The following is a 25,250-nucleotide window of genomic DNA, read 5'->3' as shown; positions in this document are numbered from 1 at the left end:
TTACCAGAGATTAAATATATTTTACAATGACTTTCACTGCAGATTATATATGCATTTATTTTCCAAAATAATTAAATCAACTTACACATAGTATCTCTCTTACACAGATTTCTAGACCTGAAACAAAAAGGAGATCTGCTCCCATTCGACTTTCTACCACTAGATGTCAATATGCATCCATTATGTGGATCCTCAGTATTTTTTTGTGTCCCAGGATGATCAGAGAGCGAGCTGACCCAGTTATTGACTACATAATGATGACTTCATCAGAACACAACACTTGCACTCCCAGGCTACACACTGCTTTGCTACCCAACTGATAAACTAAGTGAAGAGCAGTGAATCATGTGTTAGGCATCACGAACATGTCATAATCCTAACCACAACCACACAATTGGGAATACAAAGAGAAGCAGTAATGTAAGTGCTGACCTAAATGACAGACCTTGCTTCAACACTATTAAAAAAAAAAGGGTATTTGTTGTTCTATTGTACTCTACTATCGTTTTTTTTTAATCAATACTCCCTCACTAGGCTGTAAAGTATAAGGCAAATGGACTGCCCCTAAGAATGACGCCCAAACAATTTTCTCTGCTACAAATGGTTCTGTCCTAAAGAAACAGCATGATAAGAGATAGAGTCACTTGGAAATGGAAATATTGATGATACAATCAAACATGGTGTCTGAATGCTCAAATAGTGTCTTTGACAAATTAACAGCTATCAAGCAGAGGCGAAAAGACTACCATTAAAGGCCCCATACTCTGGTGTACTAATCCATACATCTATTCTCTCCTTTACCACAGCAACAGAATAACAACAGGATACATTTTCACAGCTATGAACATTGCCTCACTACACTGTGTGCTATCTGATTTTTGATCACAGATGATATTGGGGGAAGGAACAATTAGCACAGTAAGACATAAGCACAGGGAGAAAGGATGTAAAATTCAGTCAGTGCCTCGCTTTGAAGAACAAATATTTTTGAGTTTCTCGATGAGGACTGGTTGTGTACAGCATGGAATTTGAAATGAAGAACAGCACAGATGTCTACTATAAGCGTTTAGACTTTTTTGTAAACTCAATGCAAAGAAACACGGGCATGAGAGCAACAAAGAATTCAAGACTCATTGCCCATGTGACATTGCAGTTACATCACATGTTCCTTAGCCATATAAGCCTCCAGGACACCTTACCCGATGACTGACTTGACTTACGTGTTTCATTCTGGGCTCCAGTGCAAAGCCTTTGGGGCTGGAGCGGGCTGTCAGGTGTCTCACTATGTGCTTACAGGCTTCTGTTTTCCCAGAACCACTTTCACCACTAGAGAGACAGAAAAATGCAGATTTAATCATCATCATTATTTGTCATTCATGCCTTAGGTGATGTTATTGTTTTACATGTTGTCATTGTCTCTAATGTTTCATGTCTGTTTTAAAACAATAGCACATATGAACAATGAAACAGGCTTTGCTTGTTGTGATCATTCTTCCTGTTCACACTGGCTCTTAAGAAATTCCTTCCTAATGCGCTCCTAATGATGGGGGACAAAATCCACAATCCTCGTTCTGTGTAAAAATATGTTCCAAAGTTTATCTGAAGCTAATATGAGGCTTCAGTAGTCTCAGTTAGACGAATCAAGTGAGTATCTTCCAAAGTTACAGTCTATCCATTCATCCATCCATCCATCTTCTTCCGCTTATCCGGGGCCGGGTCGCGGGGGCAGCAGTCTAAGCAGGGACTCCCAGACTTCCTTCGCCCCAGACACTTCCTCCAGCTCCTCCGGGGGGATCCCGAGGCGTTCCCAGGCCAGCCGAGAGACATAGTCCCTCCAGCGTGTCCTGGGTCTTCCCCGGGGCCGCTTCCCGGTGGGACATGCCCAGAACACCTCCCGAGGGAGGCGTCCAGGAGGCATCCGGATCAGATGCCCTAGCCACCTCAGCTGGCTCCTCTCGACGTGGAGGAGCAGCGGCTCTACTCCGAGCTCCCCGTGTGACTGAGCTCCTCACCCTATCTCTAAGGGAGCGCCCAGCCACTCGGCGGAGGAAGCCCATTTCGGCGCTTGTATCCGCGATCTTGTCCTTTCGGTCACTACCCAAAGCTCATGACCATAGGTGAGGGCAGGAGCGTGGATTGACTGGTAAATCGAGAGCTTTGTCTTTCGACTCAGCTCCTTCTTTACCACAACGGTCCGATACAGCGCCCGCATCACTGCAGACGCTGCACCGATCCGCCTGTCAATCTCACGCCCATCCGTCCCTCACTCGTGAACAAGACCCCGAGATACTTAAACTCCTCCACTTGGGGCAAGGACTCCCACCCACGCGAAGAGAGCAAACCACCTTTTTCCGGTCAAGAACCATGGCCTCAGATTTGGAAGAGCTGATTCTCATCCCAGCTGCTTCACACTCGGCTGCAAACCGTCCCAGTGCATGCTGCAGGTCCTGGTTTGAAGAAGCCATCAGAACGACATCATCTGCAAACAGCAGAGATGAGATCCTGTGGTTCCCAAACCGACACCCTCCGCCCCTGACTGCGCCTAGAAATTCTGTCCATATAAATTATGAACAGAACCGGTGACAAAGGGCAGCCCTGGCGGAGTCCAACATGCACCGGGAACAGGTCTGACTTACTGCCGGCAATGCGAACACAGCTCCTGCTCCGGTTATACAGGGACCGGACAGCCCTTAGCAAAGGGCCCCGGACCCCATACTCCCAGAGCACTCCCCACAAGCGCCCGGGCACACGGTCGAATGCCTTCTCCAGATCCACAAAGCACATGTGGACTGGTTGGGCAAACTCCCATGAACCCTCGAGCACCCGATGGAGAGTATAGAGCTGGTCCAGTGTTCCACGACCGGGACGAAAACCACTCTGCTCCTCCTGAATCCGAGGTTCGACTATCGGACTAATTCTCCTCTCCAGTACCCTGGAATAGACCTTACCGGGAGGCTGAGAAGTGTGATCCTCTGTGATTGGAACACACCCTCCGGTCCCCTTCTTGTACAGAGGGACCACCACCCCGGTCTGCCAGTCCAGAGGCACTGTCCCAGACCGCCACGCGATGTTGCAGAGACGTGTCAGCCAAGACAGTCCCACAACATCCAGAGACTTAAGATACTCAGGACGGATCTCATCCACCCCCAAGCCTTGCCACCAAGGAGCTTGCCAACAACCTCAGTGACTTCGGCCAGGGTGATGGATGAGTCCGCCTCCGGTCCCCAGCCTCCGCTTCCTCTTCGGAAGACGTGACAGCGGGATTGAGGAGATCCTCAAAGTATTCCTTCCACCGTCCGACAACATCCCCAGTCGAGGTCAACAGCTCTCCACCCGCACCGCACAAGGTGTTGGTGAAGCACTGCTTCCCCCTCCTGAGCCGTCGGACGGTTTGCCAGAATTTCTTTGAGGCCGACCGATAGTCCTCCTCCATGGCCTCTCCGAACCTCTCCCAGTCATGAGTTTTTGCCTCTGTGACCGCACGGGCTGCAGCACGCTTAGCCTGCCGGTACCTGTCAGCTGCCTCGGGAGTCCCACGAGCCAACAAGGCCCGATAGGACTCCTTCTTCAGCCTGACGGCATCCTTTACTTCCGGCGCCCACCACCGTGTTCGGGGATTGCCGCCGCGACAGGCACCAGAAACCTTGCGACCACAGCTACGAGCCGCCGCATCGACAATGGAGGTGGAAAACATGGTCCACTCGGACTCAATGTCCCCAACCTCCCCCGGGATCTGGTTACAGTCTATTTAGTATAAAATTCCCTCTTTGTTCTTCAGTTGCTGTGGAAGGATAGTAACACAGAGAGGGTATTTCATACTAAAAACTGTAACTTTAGAAGATGCCCACTTGATTTGTCTTACTCATACTTAATTACAGCAAGCAAAATGTTTCAATGTCCATATGGGCACCTGACTATTGTTTTAAGATGGACTTGAAATGTAATGTTGCAGTGTTTTATACTGCTGAGATGTAGTCACACATTTTCCACTATGATGAACAATTAATATGTGCTGTAGTGTCTTATATTGTACAGTAAAGGGAGTTTCTGTGATATTGTAAATGATATGATATTAAAAGAGGTTACAATAACCTTGCATTATGCAGATAATACTGTATATCACCCAAGTAATACATATTAACTACATGTATTTAAATGTTGATACATTTCTTTGCTTCTTTGTCATTGCTTTGGCAACCATGTATGTTATAAAATTGAACTTGCTTTTAGAAACAGAAATGGATGAATAGAGGAACAGAGCCAAAAATGGGCAAGCAAAAATGATCAAATTAAAAGGTTGCTATTAAGGGAAGCTAGACATCAAGAGCAAAAGGCAAACTTAACAGTACAAAAATCAAGCATCTGTATGTGTTACACTTCTCTGGATGTGTCTCACAGGAAAAGGTGTTATGCAATAGTCCTCAGGGTGTTTCCCACATCTGTCACCTCAGTTACATGTCTCCACCCACTTGACATCATCCCTTCAGGGACCCTCTCCCATCAAATTCACAATCTATTCCTTCTTTCTAACACAACTAACGTTGCTCCATTGACAACCACTTTCCACACACTGTTACCGTCACAACTTATCTGGCACTGGAGGCCTGTTTTTAATTTAGTATTGAGTGGATATTAAATCTGACATAAGGTACCTCTACAGTACATGCTCTGACACTCACCAACATGCAGAGAGTTGAGACTGGCATAGTAACACCAAGCAGATGGCTTCAGAAGGTCAGAGGCCCTTACTAATGACCGCAGTGTTGCTGTGGTGCGCTGTGTGTCTGTGTGTTGTTATATTTCCTTCTAAGGGCCCTGCTGAGTGTGAAGTCCAAAGGCCTTTCCACCGTCTTTTCATTTACCACTTTTTATTAGATTTCAAGGGCACTTTGTTAGAGCACTAGCCTCGGGGGATCATGGCCGCTGATTGCTTGTAAATGTTTAAGTGTGTGTACTTGTACTTGCTACATAGTGAGGACTGAAACACGTTTTTTTACCTACAGAGTGAGGACATTTTTGGCCATTTTGGCCAGTCATCAAAGGGCTGTTTAAATGTTAAGACTTGGTTTTAAGGGTTAGGTTAGAATTAGATTATGGTTAGAGTTGGGGTAAGGGTTAGGCATTTAGTTGTGATGGTTAGAGTAGGAGGCTAGGGAATGCATGTCAATGATGGTCCTCACAAAGATAGAAGTACAAGAATGTGTGTGTGCTTTTGTGCATGTGTGACGAAATACGGAGTAAAACAAGAAGTTTGAACGAAAGAGAAACATGAAAAGGAGGGATAAAATGCAGTAGGGAAAGAATGAAGGAAACAAGAGAGTGTGTGTATGTGAGAATGCATAGTATTGTGTGTGTGTGTGTGTGTGTGTGTGTGTGTGTGTGTGTGTTTGTTTGTGTGTGTGAGTGAGATGGATAGTCTGTGGCCAGGGTGCATTAACTCTCTGCCAGATTGGTTACAACTCAGCGGGAATGTCACTGGAGAGCCGGAACGGGATTTAATTGCAATCAGGGAGCTGCCTCCGTCCAGGCGAGGACAAAGAGCAAGACGCTACAACGCTCCCAGCAAAAATCCATCTCTGTGTGAACAATGAACAGGTCTACAGCTCAGCTCAGGCTGAGAGCTATTAATCTCTCGGGGAGTGTTTAACAGGTGTGTGGCAGAGAGGTGTGGACAAACCAACAGGAGGGTGTACCTCAAGATGAAACACTGTGGGCGTCTCTCCTGCAGCATCATGTGGTAAGCTCTTTCTGCTGAGGAGAAGATATGGGGTGGCAGAGAGGAGCACAGACGACCTGTGGAGCTCAAGTACAGCTGACTCACCTGAGAGAGAAAGATAGAGTCTGTCAAGACATTGGATTACAACCTTACGTAACATGGATACACACATGGGCTGAGCAACACAGAGGATAAAGTTTCAGCAAAACTGTGAAACCATGCTGGGTATAACTTTCCGTACCTGTGTGAGTTTGTGTGTGTCCTGTTCACTAACAAGGTGTGGTTTACCAGTCAGTCTAACCATGTAATTTGACCCAAAGTGACAAAGATAGCAATTAGGTGTTAACTGAAAACTGTCATCAATTTAAACACACATGCTTAAGATGACCCAGACACTCAATCTGGCTAGTTTACTTTAAAATAACAACCCATTAGCCAGCAAATGGATTACAGCTTAATTCCAGGCCATGTCACTGTAACAGAAAAAAGTTACAAGAATCCCTCTGTCTCCATCCTTTTAAGGGTGTAACAATATATTGTGGCATAATGCATTGTAACACAAAAATGTGAAATATAAATATGGAGTTAAAATGGACCAAAGTATTAACTAAATCTGATCAGCTTTCTAGTTTTTGTGTGCACACATGGAGATCTCACCTACGGCAAGAAAATGTTGTTGGAAAAAGCTTTTAGTCCAGACCTGAAATTAGTTTGTATGAAGACATTTTCTTTGGGGCTTCTGACCAACTGAGGTGTTTGAAGAATGTTACTGAATGACAAAGTTCAGATATTCACTCTTTATTTTTATAAGGAGATTATCATCTAGACATTTTTATTTCTCACTTTAGTCTTACAGATAGATAAAGATTTGCTTGCACTAAACCTTATAACAGAAACTATTTTGTCAAAGTAGGAACGACACAAAAGTTTTCTCACAGTTGTACAATTTATGCCTAAGGAACAGTCACAGTTCCAACTTTGTAAAAAATATAGTAAGTGTATCAGATAATGAATGAACTGTGAGATGACTGTACTGTGACACCCCTATCTGTGATCAGTCCAGCAGATATGTGCCTTTATATATGCTTTATTTGTGGCTGTGGAAAAGGGAAGGAGGATGGGCTGTAGACCACCAGACCAGAGGGGGTGACAGACAGCTAGCTGATCGCACATGTTGTGACATATGTCCTTCTCACACTGGCTCCTCCTTGCTCCTCCACACGCACCCTCTCAGTTGGGTATGGATGTCTGGAGTGAATCCAGACACAGGCAGGAATGGGACAGCCAGAGGGGGCTTCATTTTATCATGGAAGGAAAAGATGTCTTCTCCTCCATCCAACCCCTCCTGGGTCCACATGGGCAAGCACTAACCTGGCATTAATTCAGCTAATTCAAAATGAGTTATCTGCTATTTAAAATAAGGCGACATATACTGTTGTTGATTGATATCAAAACAAATGATCACAATGTTTAAAGAACCAGAGTCAGTCATTCATTCATTGACAGTCTCTGATAGCTGTTGCATATGTCAAATATCCTGCTTTTCACCAATAGAGATAGTGTTTTTAAAATTAATTCTTTACAGTGGAGAGGTAGTGTAATAAAGTCTGTGTGAGTCTGAGAGTGAGTGTGTTTGTGTGTGCTAGCTAAACTAGATCCCTCTCTTCCCTAGCTGATGCAGAGTCAGCCTTGTGCTGTGTATCACTGACAGGAAGACTGCATTATTTATCAACCACAAGGTCCATTTCATCTGTTCATGCCCTACTTCTTATACAGCAAACATGCCTCCTTTATAGTATGATTTTGCATGTCAAAATGCACAGCATATGAAATGTAAAGCCACATGTTTAAAGCATGGATTATAGTACATAGACCTGCAAGTTCAACCTTAAGAGAGCTAAGAACGGCATATATTGTAAACCTATGTGAAATAGAGTTTATTTAAATGCATGCTTACCAAAGTGGAGTAGATGGGCAGCTCTTTGTTTGGATTGACCAGCAGAAGGATGTGTCCAATGTAAGTCTACAAAAGAGAAGACAAAACACACCTGAATGATCTTTTACTCTGTAACTCAGTTGAGAACAAGAAGTGAATCCAGTAATATTAAACATTTATCTTTTGGGTGTGAGGATGCAAAGCTCTTCTTTGATAGACCCTTTTGACATATGAACAGGCAAGCTGGGTTACAATTACTTACAGACTGCCTAAAGCTAACACTGACCTGAAAATAGAAGTGCTGTCCCACTCTTTCCTTAACATCAGTATTCATGGTGGTGACAATCTCTATTATCATAAGAATATGGTAATCTCATGGCAGAGAAAGGTCAGGAAGGGACTTCCAATGATAACCCCAATAATGACCTTTCTCCAATAAAAAACAACAAGTATTCCCTCCCACACAGCGTACACCCAAACCCTGAGGCTATTTAGATACAAATAACCAACTCCCAATATCTGACCCTTTGCACTAAACTGCTAACCCTCTGTTTCTCACAAAGAGTCCCCGAGGCTGTTTGAAAGCTAACGCTCTGTCCCCTGGGAGAGTGCCGGCATTGATAACATTCTGTAACATGCTGCTCTGTCCTTAGGCCCTGGCTCAAGGTTAATGACTTGAATAAATTCCCACTGCTTGCGGACACAGAGCAAAATTCACACTACAAATGTTGTGTTTTTAACTGAGTAAAACTTGTCTGAGAACAGTGCGCAACTTCAGTGCTTGTCAATAATCCATCCTTCATCAATTCCTTCTGTCATATCCTTCCCCAGTTCCTTGCCGCTCTCCTCAGGGGTTTAGCAGGGCACTGGTCCTTCTATCCTGGCAGAAGGCAGCAGACCACTCATCAAAGCCCTGTCTCTGACCACCCTGCTGGGAACATATGGAGCATTCCCTGCCTTTGTCCTCCCCCTATTTCTGTCCTTCACCACATCTCTGCTTTGTTCACCTTTTTCTTGAAATGCCCTCTATTATGTATATAAGGTCAGTTCCCTTAAATACAGAAACAAGAAGTTGAAGAAGGAGAAGGGCAGAAATGCAAAGAAATGAATTGATTTGGTAACATAAAATGTGTAAGCAGTTTTTGATCATTTCTAAGCAAACACTTCTAAGCAACAGAAAAGATGGATACTATGATGAAAACTTTATCTTTACATGTAAAACATGATTTACTTACCTGGCTTTATTTAGGAATATCTTTGCTACAAACAGAATGGAGCATAATGCATGACTGTAACATGTGCACCTCCATGACAGGAGTTATACACAATCAGATGTCCTCATGAAAGCTACACTTTGTCCACTAGCTGTCTTTTCCTTTCACCACTTCTTCTTCCAAATGGACTGTACCTCAAATCCAGCTCTCATTATTCTGAATTCTAATAATTTCTCTTTTCTTCATCCACCACTCTACCGCCTTTTATTGTCATCCCCTTATCTGTGTCCCCTGCTGTGGCTAACCCTACTGTCTGTTGCCCATCTGGGTTTCCATAATAACAGACTATTACTGCCTCTTCACAGAGAAGAGAGTGCACCAGATAGCTCCACATTGATCTGGTTCCAGTCTTTATAGAGCTCAGTCTCCATGGAGAAGTATGGGACAGTTTTAAAGGAAAGGAGAAAATGGATGATGGAAGATGGACCAATTGTTAGGCATTTTATTCCTGAATATAGTTATGGATTTATCTTTCCAATTAATCTAAAATGGTAGTGATTTTGTAAAATTTCAACACTGTCTGTATGTGTGTGTGTGTGTGTGTTTAGGATTAGGAATCACTCTTACACAAGTCAGCAGGCCGAAACAGAGAGGGGAAGGGATTCAGCTCATGAACACAACCTGGTGTAAAGACTACTGAGACTAATAAAGACATAAGTACGTTCAGAACTATTCACCACCAGTCACTGGCTGCAAAGTAGTCAGGTGTCATAGGTCACAAATATAAACATTATCTGCAAAATAGCCTGCAGGAGAGGAGGTACTGTATTTGTGATGTACTGTGTGTGATGTTTATACTTGATAAACAGACACTACATGTGCATATGCTGGAGGGAAACCCACTGCACTGCTCATGGATATAAAAAACGTGTGATGTGATCTAAACATCACACTCTGAAATTCCCACACTGAAATAAACAACTACTGTGGCACAAGTTATGCCCGAGAGAGAAAATGTGTTTGCATTTCTCTGCGTTTTGTGTTTGCTTTGTGTTCTAATGCATGTTTAATGTTGAGTGGGATTCCTTATTTAGTGGCACAAGGACAGTGGAGTCTTACATAGATTTGGTCGTTGCCAAAGCGCTTCTGCATCTCGTAGAGCAGGCTGCTGTCAGTCAGCTCACTGAGGGATGCCAGGTCGTCATTGGGAGCTGGAGGCATCAACTTGACCTGAGGAAAATGCAAAGTCGGAATTAAAATTAACATGCCGGCACTTAGATCTGCATCTTGAGGCAGAGAGTATTTTACATGATAAATTTAAAGTCTGGGACAGTGGTCTCCATTTATATTCCATTGAAGCCCACATATACTGCAAGATTGTGTTCCAATCAAGCTCTTCACTAATTGATTTATTCTATTAGCCCACCTTACATTTGAGACAGGGAAACTGCTAAATTAAATGGAGGATCTACATTGCTCTTGGGTCTCAAATGCACATTATTGTAGAGATCCGCAGCACATATTGCTTAACAAGTACATACTTGATTACTTCTCAGTCATCACTGCTGAATCAAAACTTTATGACTCCAATTTCCTAGTTTTTATGTTTTGATTTTTTTGTCAAATTCCCTGCCTCTCTGTCAGTTGATAAACTTCTATGAAACATATTAGACTAAAGAAACCATTTCCAAAGTTATTATGCAGTGGGTGATGTTCAAGATAAAAACAAGTGAGCCTGATAAAGAAGATGTGAAATGTGAAGCCCGCTCTTCCACTTGCATCAAATGCTTAAATAAATATCCGGTGACATGACACACAGTATGGGCTAATCAGTATAGTAATTTTATTTGAAATTTGAAATTCACAGAGAAAAGAGTTTCTTTGGTATGTGGCAAGCCCCTTCTACATTTATAAAAACAAGGCAAAGTAACAAATGGAATATATGAAATTTTATGTAACTCCTCTGGACATTTGGGATTATCTATTTTTACTGTCTTACTGTATTTTTTGTAGTGCAGGAGCTGTAAAAAGACAAGGTACCTGCTCCAGTTTGCTGGTTCCAGAGCTAAAGGGGCCATCTAGGCCATTGTCCTGGGAGGGCTGTCGGCTCAGTGCTCCACCTGCCTCTCTGAACATGGCACACTTCTCCAGCAGACTGTCTCGCTTAGAGATAGAGAGACCCAGGGGGTTCCTGAGTGATAGGTGGACAGTCAAGGAGTTGGAAAAGACACAGAAGATGGAGGGACAGGAAGCAGATTTGGGAGGATGAAGAGGAAGGATAAGAGAAAAAAGGGAAAAAAACACAATCTACAATCTGTGGAGTTACCAAGACAACAACTGTGCTCATGAAACCGTTAACCCACATGTTCTTGACAGGAGTGTTGAGATCGTGTGAACCACCATCATAGCGTTGGTCAGTGGAGGGTAGAGGAGCGGAGGGGTCCGAAAGTCTCTGCAGCCAGCTCTCCTCTGCATTCAGCAGCATATCAGCTATGGGCTCTGACACAGCAATGTCTGGTGACATGATACACAAGACAGGCTAATCAGTGTAGTTATTTGTTGTGAAATTTGAAATTCACAAAGACAAGTTTAATTTCATGTAGACGAAAAACTTCAAGATGGCAAATTTGTAAGTTCAAAATTGATTTTCTCACCATTCTGTACCATTGGTGAAAAGCCATAGAGAGTCTTGTAATATTGTTAGCTAAAGACCATAATACTCTATGCTCTAAAAAAACAGGGACACCTTTCTGTTCTCTTGTCTTTCGCCATGCCAACACTCCTTCACAATCCGTGTGGATGAGCCTGCACTGGTGCAGAATGTGAACCCCAATGTGGATCAATCCAACTGTGCTTAAGGGGGAGGGGGGTTAAGATCCCCTCTGTTTGTAATGAGGTCTAACAGGGCACAAGGGAGGGGAATGGCTTCATCCTGTCTTTTTATTTCTGTTTGACTGACAACCCCCTAGACTCCTATCTCTTGCTCTGACTGTCTTCCGTCATGTGGTTGCTGAGGGAGGGGTGTGGGGCTCCAAGTGAAAAAGAGGGGGATTGTCTCAGTCTCTGAGGGCTTGTCTCACATCTTTTCTAGGCCTACATGCTAGAAGGGGCTATTGATTAAGGCCAGAGTGAGGCAGTCAGAGGTGTGATGTAGCCATGGGAGTAAATAGTTAGAGGCAGCTGTGATATTCTATCCCACAATGGAAAGGTTAGGAGCAAAGACGCCTCTCTATATGACACATTTCATCACTATCACACAAGAGACACCGCTTACATTTACAATGACTACACTACATTCATCAGCAGCCTGGTGCAATGGGTGGTTTTATAACGGTTCTGTTCAGCTTTGAGATGTGGGGAATTCTAGCCCTGCTATGTGTGTGTGTGTATGTGTGTGTATAATTCATATAAATATGTGAATTAACACTATTACACCCACAGACAAACTGCACATTTCACTGAGAAGCTGAGGATAGATTAGTTCTTTTTAGAAAAATAAAAAGACTTACCTGTGGAGTTTTCTTGTAATCAAACCCAGCTGTTTACAGTCAGTGTTTCTCTTCAAAATGCATTGTGTGTATCTCTGAGGCCTTACAAATGTGCTGCATTCATTTCCTTTCTCATAAAACATTTGAAAAGTCGATTTTTTGAAAATTTTGAAACCTGCAATGTTTACATCAGCTGCGAGTCTCCTTCCCTACCTTTTGTCGGCGCACTGCCCTGATTCTTGGAGTGTTACAATCTCCAACTGTTGATCAATGGAATAGCATGAAACCAATGTCAGCACGTCAGCCCTGACATTGCCAATCTTTTAGGTAAATGCCAATTTAATTTACCATCACGTTGCGGTATTTGACATAGAGGCCTGGCTAGCAGCTGACAAGATGTTTCCAGTTATTTGTATGTCTGTCTGAGTTGTTTCATCTGTTTGTCTTCTTCTTCATTTATTATGGCTTACATGCTCAACAAGCTGCATTACCGCCCTCTGCAGCTGGCAGGAATGTGTGCATATACATGCGTCCTCATGTGCACGCTAGCAGGACATGAGATTATGGCTGTACACACAAATACACACAACTATCCTTACATTGAATCAGTACAAATTGTCTTTATTTATACCTCCTCAGTTGATCTTGTATGCTTCTGTCATAAAAAAACCCCAATACATGCCCCTGGATAATTATACCTTTATGCCCATTAATAAATTAATCACACCAACCCCTTATGATTTCTAACACCCAAATTTAATCAGTGCATGTGTGTATGTGTGCACAGGCATGCGTAAGGTGTTCATGTTTTCTTTCATTAATGCACAAGTTTTCTCTTGCAGATACACTCAGATGTGCACAGATAGGCTCACCAGAGACTGATTATGACAGAGCCTCATTCACTGTGTACATTGTATGTGTGTGTGTGTGTGTGTGTATGTATGAGCCTGTGTTTTATATTATCCCAGTGATTATTAATGCATTTGAACAGGCTCAGCTGAATAACTCAAAATCCATTCCTCCGCTTCTTTGCTTCATTACCTCTTGCTTGCTAAAACATGTTTTCCCATTTCAGCAGCACCATTTGTGTGTGTATGGGCACACGTGTATATTTGTGTGAATGCCGAAATGTGTCACCTGAGGGCTTGTCTTGGTTGCAGTTCAACAGAGTTGGGTTTGCTCCGTGCCTCAGGAGCTGGCTAACGATGCTTGTCTGTAAGAGATGGAAGACAAATCAACACCCACATCAATTTTCATTAGATCCAAACATTTCTAGGGCATCTTCTTTCAAACCATCAGTACAATAACAAAAAAGGATTTCATAGCAGATTTCTATTGTTTTTTGAAGATTCTTCTGTTAACGGTCATAGGAGATATGTTGGCTATTCCCACATTTATTGCTACAGCGCAGATGTAGTTATGTAAATGTAGGATATACTGTGACACAGACCTAGTATTTAAACACTGAGCAGATTATACATACAGCGTATGTCACACCTGTCAGGTCTATACAAGTGTTACCCCTGACTGAGGAGATCATTTAATAATATCTTCCATCACACATCACAGTGGAAGAACCCCATCTTAGTGATGTGACAGCTGTCACCTCTGTCCTCTATTGTTCTGTCTGGGTTTTTCACACAGGATCTCAGTGTCTGAATTCTGACTTGTTCTCGTTTCCCTCTCATTACTACTTCATTGTCTACAGTCTTTTTGCCTTCTCTCTTTCCACACCCCTCTTTGAAGGATCTTCTTCATCATGTCTTGGTAATGTGGGAAATATGGCATGACCCAGAAACTGTCTAAGCAGCTCAATAAATATAAAGGCATCGTTTCAAAATTAGATGAGTATGGCTGATAATTAAACACAATAACCTACTCAACCAGAGCAAATTCTAGGAAAACATTCTTGGAAAATAATATACCTAATACATCCCCTCCTACTGTTCAGTTGTCCGACTAAATCATTTAGCTGCAATGCAACAAGCACTGTTTAAAGACTGAGCTTTATAATGTCAATCACCACCAAGGAAAATACTTGCTTCTGATTGGCTAGCAGATTTTCATTGACGTTGTATATTAGGACGCCTCAAACATATTTCCACTTTTTTGCAGTTAACTGGTGCATACAGTACATTAAACAAGAAGTAACAATAAATTTTTATGCTTGAGCAAAGTTAACAGCTGGTAAAACTAAACTACAAACTAAAATAATTCATCTTATTACTGATCCTCAACAGTTTACTGTATCATAAAGGGTTCCCCGACGCTTCAGTAAAATCAAACCAACATTAAAAAAATAATAAAGGGGCACTGCTTACACATCAAGATTATTTTATTCGTCATGGGGAGTACTACTCAGCCTTTGAAAACAGTTGTGTAATGTCTTCTATGACTGGGAATTTGGGCATGGAGACTTCAAATTCTTAAATAAAGCCTACGTAACAAACGGGGCATGGAATCTGAAGGACTTTTCATTTAGCAGGAAGGGTTGATTTAACAAATGCGACATATTGCATTATGGGAATTGTAGGATCCAGAATTTCTGGATCATCACCCATACTAAGGACTACCGTATCAGCCTCTACTGCATTGATTTTGAACATTCTTTTTAATATGACTCTTTTGAGTCCCCCAACTTCATGGACGTCATTTACTAGAATGGATTAATAACCAACATACTTTTCTAATTGCAGTTCAAACTGTAGAAGTGGCAGAATTTCTTTGTACTATACCAAAGTAATAAGACATCGTCTGCAGTAGGGAAGAGAGTGACTCAGCACATTCAGCAGACTGGCTCTAACCCACGTCAACAGTTGTTAGGCTATGAGTCTACAGTATCGCTACTGCCCACAGACCCTGTCAGCTGCACTCACACCCTATAAATACTGACAACACGTCAGTGGCACCACAAGATATGAACTCTTCAACGGATCAAAGTTTACAGGAGGACCAGGAAAAGGTCAGCGGTACATATGGATTTGGTATGGACAAAGCGACCTCATAGCTGATGTAGATTCAGATAGACAAAACAGTTTTTGGTAAGTGCCCAAATGTCCTTTTAATAATATCTGTCAGACCTGAAAATTAATCTTGAGATTAATATTAAAGTACTTTAGAAAATTAAACTTTCATTTGAATCAGGTGGTTGCTATATTGCCACAGCTTTCACGTGTACCTTCATTAAATTAAAATTCATAAATTAAATTAATCAAATCCCAGTAGGGTTACATTTTAACATCCTGTCATTTTTGTGTGAAAATTCAACACAAAACTATTTAAAATTCTTCCCTCAAAAGAACACAACTTGAAAAGCCTTGACTCAAACCAAGGAAACTAAGAGCCAGGGTCCAACTTATCACAAGACCCAGAGATGGAAGCTTAATTAGCTGCAGTAATAGGGTCATACATCTTCTTAAAGGGTCAGTCTAGCACGTATGCCACACTGCAGAAGGGGTCTCTGGGTTTAACATACCAGCCAGTGTTACAGATGCCAGCAAGTGTTTTCCAGGCAACAGTTTGCTTCTGCCTCATATCAGCAAAACCTCTTATTAGTAAGACCAGTGATTTACTTGGCTGGATACATACACACATCTTCAACCCATAATGTCCTGCATTACAGACATGTCACTGTCAGACCAGCTATAAGGGAATGGGTGACAGGAAGTGAGTGTTAAGAAGGCTCAGGGAGTAGTTGGTATGCAGGAGGCAAAGCACTGGCACCAGTAAAGAGCCGATGGCTGAGGTGATTTAGCACTGCAAGGAAAACCTAATCGATTCTCCAATCCTCTAGACTGCCACTCTTAAGTCAGATGCACTTACATATTACACACACACACATACAGAGTAATTATGTATGCAGAAAGTCTGAAAAAATAAAGAGACACAAGGAGGTTATTATTCCATTTAGAAGATTGCTATCTGCAAGATTTGTACATAGATCTACTGATTAGCTATCATCATTTCAACTAACAACTGGATGAAGGAATAGGCATAAGAGGAAAGAAAGAAAACAAATGCAGCAGATCTGTATGAATGAAACAGAGAAAGGCTGCAAGGTAACAGAGAGGAAGAAAGAATTTTGAAAACACACACTGTGGGGGAAAAAAACATGGCTTGAGGGTAGATGAACCAAAGAAGTAGAGAGTGACTCAAAATACCAAATGAATAAATTCTCTTTGTCAGCAGCCAAGCACGCAGCCCAGAAATGTAATTAAATATCTAGTTGGGTCAGCAAGATCTGAACGTGATCACTTCCCTTCCTTCATAGTTGGACCCCTCCCAAACCACCAGATCCCATCGCTCCAACAGCTCACCTCCGCCCCATCTGGAAATCAATCTCTTTTCCTCTAAGAGAGACCATTAAACTGCTGATCTAAAATGCTGTAACAAATTCATATGCAGTGCTGCTCTGTGCCAGCAGTTTGACTGTTTCTGATCAATAGGCCCAAAAACAGCAGTTTATCAGAGTGTGTTCAGGGTAACTGGAGGCAACTTCCTCAGAGGAACTATCCATCCTTTCCTCATTATTTCAGTCATTTGATTAATGACTGCAATCACATTGGATCAATGCAGCTAGACGAGTTGAAATTAGGGGACTGTATTAAAGTCAAAAACATTCTAACATTTTGTTAAGCAGCTATGAGTTACCTGTCCATATTTAGCAGCCAGGTGAAGAGGGGTCCAAAAGTTGTTGTCAGCAGGATGATGGTCCGCCCCACTCTCCAACAACACAGACACCACCTCTCTATAACCACTGGCACAAGCTATGTGGAGCTTCAGAGAGAGAGAGAGAGAGAGAGAGAGAGAGAGAGAGAGAGAGAGAGAACCAAAGTAAAAGTTATGATAGCAAAAAGGAGAAGCTACAGTATCTGGTAAAAAAACTGAATTGAAAATAAAGAACAAACCACAGACAGGAAAAGAGAGTGACAAAGAGAGGTCAACTCCCACGCACTAACACACATGTGACCTTACTTACCAGAGTGACCCCATCATCATTGGGCTGGTTGAGACTTCCCCCTGTGGTTACGAGCTGTTTAACATCAGACAGCATTGTGCTGGATCTCTGAGTCTTCATGGTGTGCATGGATGACACATCCACGCCTAAAAAACACAAACATGATTGACATACACAGTAAGTCTTTAGTTGACATGCTAGTTTGGCATTTCGGGAAACAATCTTATTCACTTTCTTGCCAAAAATTAGATGAAAATATCAATATCACTCTCATATATATGCATTAAAAATAAAGCTGGAGTCAGGCGATGGTTAGCTTAGCTTAGCATAAAGACTGGAAAAAGATGAAACAGCTAGCCTGGCTCTGTCCAAAGGAGAAAAAAATGGCCTACACCTCTAAGGACTACTAATTAATGCGTTTTATCTTCTGACATGTTTTGCATTTAAAGATTCCCCAGTTTTTGCAGAACTAAATTTCTCAACAGGATGTGGTTTGAGTTCAGCATGGTGTTTTCTGATAGTGGTTGTACAGTGTCAGGGCTGAGTTACAGCACGACTACAGTATACGATTTTAGGAGGATGCTGGCTGTGTGTACAGCACTGACAGTGAAAACACCCACAAACAGACGGCAAACAGAAAACCCTCGTGCTAAAAGCCTGGCAGATCAAGTGATGGCCAAAAGCAATCCTGATGTTGATGCAAAAAATGAGAAAGTCTTCCAATACTCAGACAGAGTCCCTGACCTGAACAATTCAACGCCACTGTAGCTTGTCTCCTGGGCGGACACAGACAAACAGAGGTCTACAAGGGTGTCTATCCCAAACTATGAAGATCAATGCACTGCTCCCTAATCACATACACACAGTGGACCTGACTTTGGTTGCTGTAATAGCGTGGATTGATTACCAATCAATCTATATTTGACTCAGATAAGCTCTAGGGCACTAACTAATGGGACTTTTCCAAGTAGACTGGTTGGATTAGCTAATCAATAAGTTTGTCTTTGAGAGCCACAGGGTGTGTAGCATTTTCAGACATGCTTATAGGAACCATTAACAGAAGAGAATTTATATTCTCTACAGTGTTAATACTTGTAGGAATGCAGTATTACATGAAACACAAGCGACTCAGCTAGGACAATGAGAAGAAAAACAGAATTTTCTATTTCTCCCTGCAACATGGACAGTCTGTCTTTTTGCCACAACCACACAAACTTGCAAACTTGATGGGGATAGAGAGCATGCCGCCAAGTTGCTATAGCAACAGAGGCAGAGTGAGCCTCTGTGAGTAAGAGTGTGTTTCATGAGGGAAGAGATCTCCACGGGGGCTGGCAAACTGAAGCAGAGAAAAGTCTCAAAAAATTCAATGGCATGGGAGTCAGAGAGTGAGCCTGTGTGTGTGTGTGTGTGTGTGTGTGTGTGTGTGTGTGTGTGTGTGTGTGTGTGTGTGTGTGTAGGGTGGTCTGAGCTTTGATGAGTTAGCTGTCTGCAGTCGGAAGCTTGCATTTGTCATGTGACCCTGTGGCTAATGACAGATGGATGACGGAAGACCCTCCATCATTGTCTATATCTGTTTCCGTCTAGCTTTGTCAGCACGATTCCCATTCCTCTTTCTCTGTTTGTCTCTCTGGCACTTTTTCCTGCCTCTCCCTCTGTCCCTCTACACACACTCCGTCTGTGCCTCTACCACTTTTGTCTCTGTGTGCCTCCAACTCTCCTGTGCCTTTATCTCTGTTATTTGCAGCTCCTGTGTTGACTTTCTCCTTTCTCTGTGGTAGACAAGTGCCCCAATCGCAATCCACCATCATTAGGCCTATGGCTGTACTTCACCTTCACACGCACACACACACACACACACAGAACATCTCCGTCTTAACTGCGGGTATTACATATTAACCATTTGCATTATCCCAATACTTCCTAAATGACTTTTTACGTTTTCTTATTCTGAAAGAGCTGTGATAACAGGGCAATGAGCCACCACTGAATCACACTGTTAATAGAGCTCATGATAAAGGAAATGTGAAAAGTTACATCTCTGTCTTTCTCTCACTGTGCAACACAAAACAAGCAAGAGGTGTGCAGAGCTTTACCATTTTCCGCCAGGTGTTTTCGGAGGATGTAGCTGGTCTCAGTTCCCTCGGAAGCGTAGTCCAGAGGAATGTTTCCGTTGACGTCCTGCAGCAGAACATTCACCCCCGCCTTCCAGACACAGGGCAGTAGAAAACAGAGAAGACACAAACAAACTGAGTTTTAACAGGGGCCATTCATCAGACTGGATCTATGATAAAGTGGGCCCAATTATCTTGGCTTTCCAGAGGCGTATACCTAAGCAGAACCATGGAGACATTAACAGACAATACAGTGAATTAAAGAACTCATTAAATAACTGCCTGGGGGGTGGTGCAGTGAAGAGCGAGTGAAGGCGTTGGTTACCGTTACCTGGGATCACCAGGGTGAGTGTGTGTGTGTGTGACAAGATTAATGTGTATTTACTCAACAAGGACCCTGCCTGAGCAGTCTTCTGTTATAGCATGAGATAACATGGGAGACCTTCCCTCAGGCTCATTTAATGACGACAACACAGTCGTTGGTCACAATATGGTAATGATTGATTGCTTCTCTTTGGAGAAACTCCGCTGCACTCATTATTTGTAAATATGTTGCAATTCTTTACCAGTAGAGAAGAAATGTGTTCAAGCCATGCAAAATGTACTCAAGTGTACTTTCTTTCTGTCCTTTTCATTTTTATCATCCCCTTTGGGGTTAGGTACTAAAAGTAACACACATCCTTTCAAGTGGTAATTGTCAGCAACCAGCCATAAATCGCTTCCTGTTGTTTGACTAAACCATAAAAGACAAGCCAGTGTAACGATCGTAGCTGGACCAGGTCTGATAACAGGGACATGGGACTCTAAGTGAGGATCCTTATTGAATATTTACAGCTAATAGAATTCTGACGACCAAGTTGTAGTGCGGCACAGAGATTTATGACCTAGTCCATAAGCAGACAGAGAGGGAAGGGGTGGGGAAAGCAAAGAATGGGAGGAAGAGGGATGAAAATGCGAGGAGGGAGCCAGCTGACAGAGCAACACAAGAGCTGTTAACCTTAGTGCTCTGAAAACCGCAAAACCAAAACCACAAGAACACTGTGCCTAAAACCTTCAATGCAACCTTGCAATTTTGAATTGATTTATAAATCAACAACAGTTCTTTTTTCAATTATGAAAAAATGTTTTGCAGATATTCAGAGGAAACGTTTATTAATCCAAGACATGCCAAACAATTACAGTTTGATAAAGGCAGTACAATGCTTTCAATTCCTGTTATCAGAGAATCTGTTCTGATGAGTTTTGCGGTTTCATTGTGCATCCATCTGCGTTGTCTAGTGGGAGCTGTTTTCGTTCACTTATGAGGGTTAGTTAGGGGTTAACAGAGGGAATTAATTAACATTAACAACTATCAGCTGCTGCTTCATGACTATTCATGAGAAAACAAGGCACCTTATCGCAACGTGAAGCACAGCTTGAATAGCAAGAGATGAGATGATGAGTGAGTCAGAGAGAGAGCGTGATATTATGCCCTCTCCACTCACCCCTACTCTCAAACACACACACACACAACCACACAGAGAGACACTCACTTCCCCTATCCCTCCTTTACCTTCTAATGTCAAATTTGGACTGCTCCATCTCCTATATTCCTTAGATTTGTACTTTGCCCCCAAAAGGTAATCAACTTCCTCGTAAACCTGACAGCTCCACTCAGGGTGCCTCTGTTAACATGCAAGTGTGTGTTATTGTGTGTGCGTGTGTGTGAGCGTGTGTACTGCATAGTGGGTAGTAAAGGGGTGTGCTTACCCAGACAATTCACTTCAAGGTCCAGTAAAAGTCAATAGGGATCTGGCTGGATGAAGTTATCAGCTGAAAAGACAGCTATATCTTGCTCTGTCTGTCAGGAGGCCACTCACTGACCACCTTCACTCACAGCTGTACAAAAAACAGCTGGAAAAACCTTGAAATGTATGTGGTTCAGAATCTGACTCAGAATCAGAAATACTTTATTGATTCCCGAGGGAACTCTTTTGCTACAGAATTGCTTTGAGAATTGCTCTGTAAAAATGTAAAATATAAATATAGACACATTTTACATTTTACACCAAGACATAATCCTGTGATAGACTGAAAGTGTTGTGAGATAGATGAAATTGTTCCTTTACAACAATCACAGGACAGTAAACAACATAACAATGTCCACTGTGGAATATGTACCAAAATAATGTGAAAATGCTTTACTTGCCCTCCTGAGCCTAGCTGTACACAGTTTGACAATAGAAAACTGTCAGTATAGAAATAATTTATCTGAAGTTCCTGTTATGGCACACAAAGTTCCAAGACAAACAGATTATACATTATGTGTATAATCTTATACACAGATTATGGTGAAGGAAGCATGATGTGTGAGCCATTGATCCAGACTCATTAATCATGTCTGAGCTCACATGATAAGTGCTGACATATATAAACGAGTTGGCGCTAGCTGGCAGCCAAGCAGGCTGCAAGGGGTTAACAAGTTGACCTCTGACCTGACACGCTCCCTGTCACAATATGATGAATCCACCTCAGATGTCTTGGAGATGGAAATCTCACTACGCTGCCTGTGGTTCATAAAGGCCGTTGTTACATACATTACAGCCACAGAATCATAACAACTAGTAAATATGTGCTGAAAGCTGTCCCTAGGGCTTTCATTGCTGAGCTGGATGGTGTCATAGCCCAGTGGAAATCATCCAAAGCAAAAAGATCCCAAACTATACTATGTTTAGAGATAGATTATTTAACTCTCCAATATAAAATCGCATGTGTATGAAGGTTCAAAATAATCCCAAAGCTTTCTCTTACAAAATACTAAAATACTCATACTTACTGTACATTCTACTATTTAGATTGTTTCCCAAAAATGAAATCCAGTGTCAAGGAACCCTAAAACTTCATTATCAAAGAGTTGTGATAGAGTAATGTACCAGAAGCAGCATGTTTTACAATTGAGCAATGAACTTATTATTCTCAACTGATTGCACACAACATCTGTACAGCTGTGATCTGTTGTGCTGCAGTGTTGTGATGTGTCGTAAAAAACTGTCTGCTGGAAAAACTGTAATGATCACACTTTTTCTAAATCACCATAAAGCATCTTTGTCTGTACTTTCTGATGTTGTACATTGACCATCACGCAGATACTGATATACTGACAACATGCTGTATTGTTAACCACTCTAAAACTGAGGAAAATGTATTACCACAACATAAAATATTTATTCACATGTGCACCAAGATCAACAAACAGTTGATTGTGTTATAACTAACCAGCAGTTCAGAAACTCTGCATTTGAACGAAAATATGAAAATATTCCAACAAAATGTTCCATTAATTGTTAGACTTTGAAGGTCTGGGACTTCAATTAAAGAAAATCATAAAGCATAGCAATGTGCAACAACTGCTTGATGAACCACTGTTATGTTTAGAGGAGGGAGGGCTACATTATCAGCAGAAACACCCCCCAAAATTCAACTGGTGTGAAGTGGAGTTCAGTGCAGCCAGGGGCTTGCTGCTTGCTGCACCATTTGACTTCAAAGGACTCAGAGTTCAGAAGTTTTAAATTAATCATTTACAAGCACAGAAAGTGGGTCAATCCTACAACTGTAACCCTGCTGGGTTTTGAGCTATAAGATGAGAAATAACATTTTGGAACATAACCTGTCTCTCATGGATCACATGATTGCATTGCTACATCTTCCCCTGCATAGTCAGTATCTCACAGAAAGAAAAGGAAAGAAGACAATTTTTCTAGATTAGTTGAAGTGCATTGGTGGTTAACAGTTTAACACAGAAGTGTGAAAAGATAGAAGATTTCTCTCAGGGAGACACTGAAGATGAATTAGGGCAAGTCTGCAATTAACTGTAATCATTTACCACATCTTTCAGTCAGAGTTCAGAGTTTCATAAGAAATGAAATTACGAAGACATAATTGAGCCACTAAATGAAGTATGATTTTATAAATATCTTGTGGGCTGTGGTTCTGAATAGAAGGCCAGCTAAGATGTAACAAGAAGTTCAAGAACTTCTGCTGAGGCATCCTGATGCATGTAAGTACTGGACTGTGTTGAAATTAAATGAAAAGGTACAAAGTTCGGTCTGATTTTGTTTGATAATCAGACTGTTTACACCATTGAATATTAGACTAACACTGTAATATTTTGTGGAATCATTCATAAAGGCTACACACCCTATCATGTTTTCATTTGCTTAGAGACAAGCCACTGTGACTCTGAACTTCCAGTTAATCCTGCCAGGGTCTCAATGGCGAACATTAACCAGAGCCGGAGCTAGGAATAGGTTTAGAAATGCATTTGGAAATGGGTTGGGAATGAGACAGTTTAGAAATGGCTTACTCTATCTTCTGCTGTTTGGAGGCAGGAGATAAGAGAAATAACATTACTGCCAATCCAGACACAGCGACAATGCACCCAGACTTCCTATCAACCCCCCCCCTTTCCCCACAAGACAAGCTTGGTAGTATCTCTGTCAGCAAAAAACACTCCACTTCTCTGTGTAGGAACTGGAGACAGGAAATCAAGGACAGAGAAGCAGAGGATGAGGGGGGAGAAACGAAGAGAGATGGAGGAGTAGGGCACAATAGATTAGTACATATTAGCAGCGCTATTCCTTCTTGTGCCAATCAAAGATAAGGCTGCCAGTCAAGCTCCTCTAGCGAGACCACTGTTCCACTTCTCATTAAAATGTAAACCCGTTATAATCGTAGGGGAAGATCTCCTACTTACAGCTCTGTTAAGGCAGCAGCTTGAGAACAGAGCAGAATGACTGGGCACTGGCAGGAGCTGTGGTAAGGAGATGAGTGTCAAAATGAATGAATAGAAGACAAAGGATATTGTATCTCTATCAAAAATATAGATTGAATGAAGGAAGCTATTTTTACCCTGGTATACAAGAAGAGCCTTGGGTTCCCCTTTCAGAAAACATCTTCCCCACTGATTAGACCAGGAAAAGACACTCGAGTGTTTATCTTACCCTAAAGAGAAAAAAAAGCACTCCATGCAAATGCACCATTTTGGAAAAGACATTTCAAGTCTTGTATCTTACTTGGCTAGTGTGCTCACAACCACATACTGTCAAAATCACACAAGCATGCACAAGGGCACACTCACACGCAAGCAGAAGTATTTGCAGTCAAATAAATAAGCACTTAGTATCAAACAACATTCAAGCTGAAAAATGCTTTGGGATAGCTGGAAAATGTTTTGAACTTCACAGTGGTGTATCTGATTTTTTTAATTTCTTAGAAATTTTCTTCCTCTTTCTGTCTTTACCCCCTGCTCTCTTCCCACAGGGCTGAGTTCTGTGTATATGACCTCATTTCCTAGAAACTAGCTGTGTCTTGGTAGTGAATGGGAGACATTTAGTTACTGCCTCCCAGGGAGCAGTATTAAATCTCTCTCTCTCATGGTATTGCCTATCATGAAATAACTCACTGGATAAATTGCATTTGGTGTATCTACGTATATCCCAACCTGCTCTAAAAACTAGGCAGCCTGCATGAATCTTTGCTTAGAGGGAAATTAAATGCATGCAAATACACAAACACTCAACATAAACATGAACCAACAGTCACACAGTCACTACAGGCTGACAGATCCACTCTGCACACCCTTTGCCTGGCAGCTCTTCAAACATATCCATTCCTCTCAGGAACATCTCTTTCCTGCCCCGCAGGCAGACAGTCAGCAATCACTCAGGACCCAATCAGCAGAACCAGGCTGTACTGGATTCTACCGAGCTCCAGACTGCAGTTAACCCTCTCCGGGTCTAATCAACACCAACAGAACAGACCCAGCCCACTGAGTGACTGGGCTGGATGTA

At 42.2% G+C, this 25,250-nt stretch overlaps 1 protein-coding gene across 1 annotated transcript in view; it reads right to left on the bottom strand.

Moving 5' to 3' along the window:
- myo16 (myosin XVI) overlaps window positions 1-25,250 on the bottom strand; it is a 92,959-nt gene that overhangs the window by 45,764 nt on the left and 21,945 nt on the right. The window contains 10 exon segments of the mRNA XM_044216300.1: window positions 1,221-1,326; window positions 5,694-5,821; window positions 7,674-7,739; window positions 9,986-10,096; window positions 10,907-11,057; window positions 11,230-11,380; window positions 13,492-13,567; window positions 17,005-17,130; window positions 17,333-17,457; window positions 19,405-19,513. Of these exon segments, the coding sequence (XP_044072235.1) occupies window positions 1,221-1,326; window positions 5,694-5,821; window positions 7,674-7,739; window positions 9,986-10,096; window positions 10,907-11,057; window positions 11,230-11,380; window positions 13,492-13,567; window positions 17,005-17,130; window positions 17,333-17,457; window positions 19,405-19,513 (1,149 nt within the window).

This window comes from Siniperca chuatsi, linkage group LG12 (assembly GCF_020085105.1).
Source record: "Siniperca chuatsi isolate FFG_IHB_CAS linkage group LG12, ASM2008510v1, whole genome shotgun sequence".
NCBI classification, from domain to species: domain Eukaryota; kingdom Metazoa; phylum Chordata; class Actinopteri; order Centrarchiformes; family Sinipercidae; genus Siniperca; species Siniperca chuatsi.
This window is presented reverse-complemented; position numbering and strand designations above follow the sequence as displayed.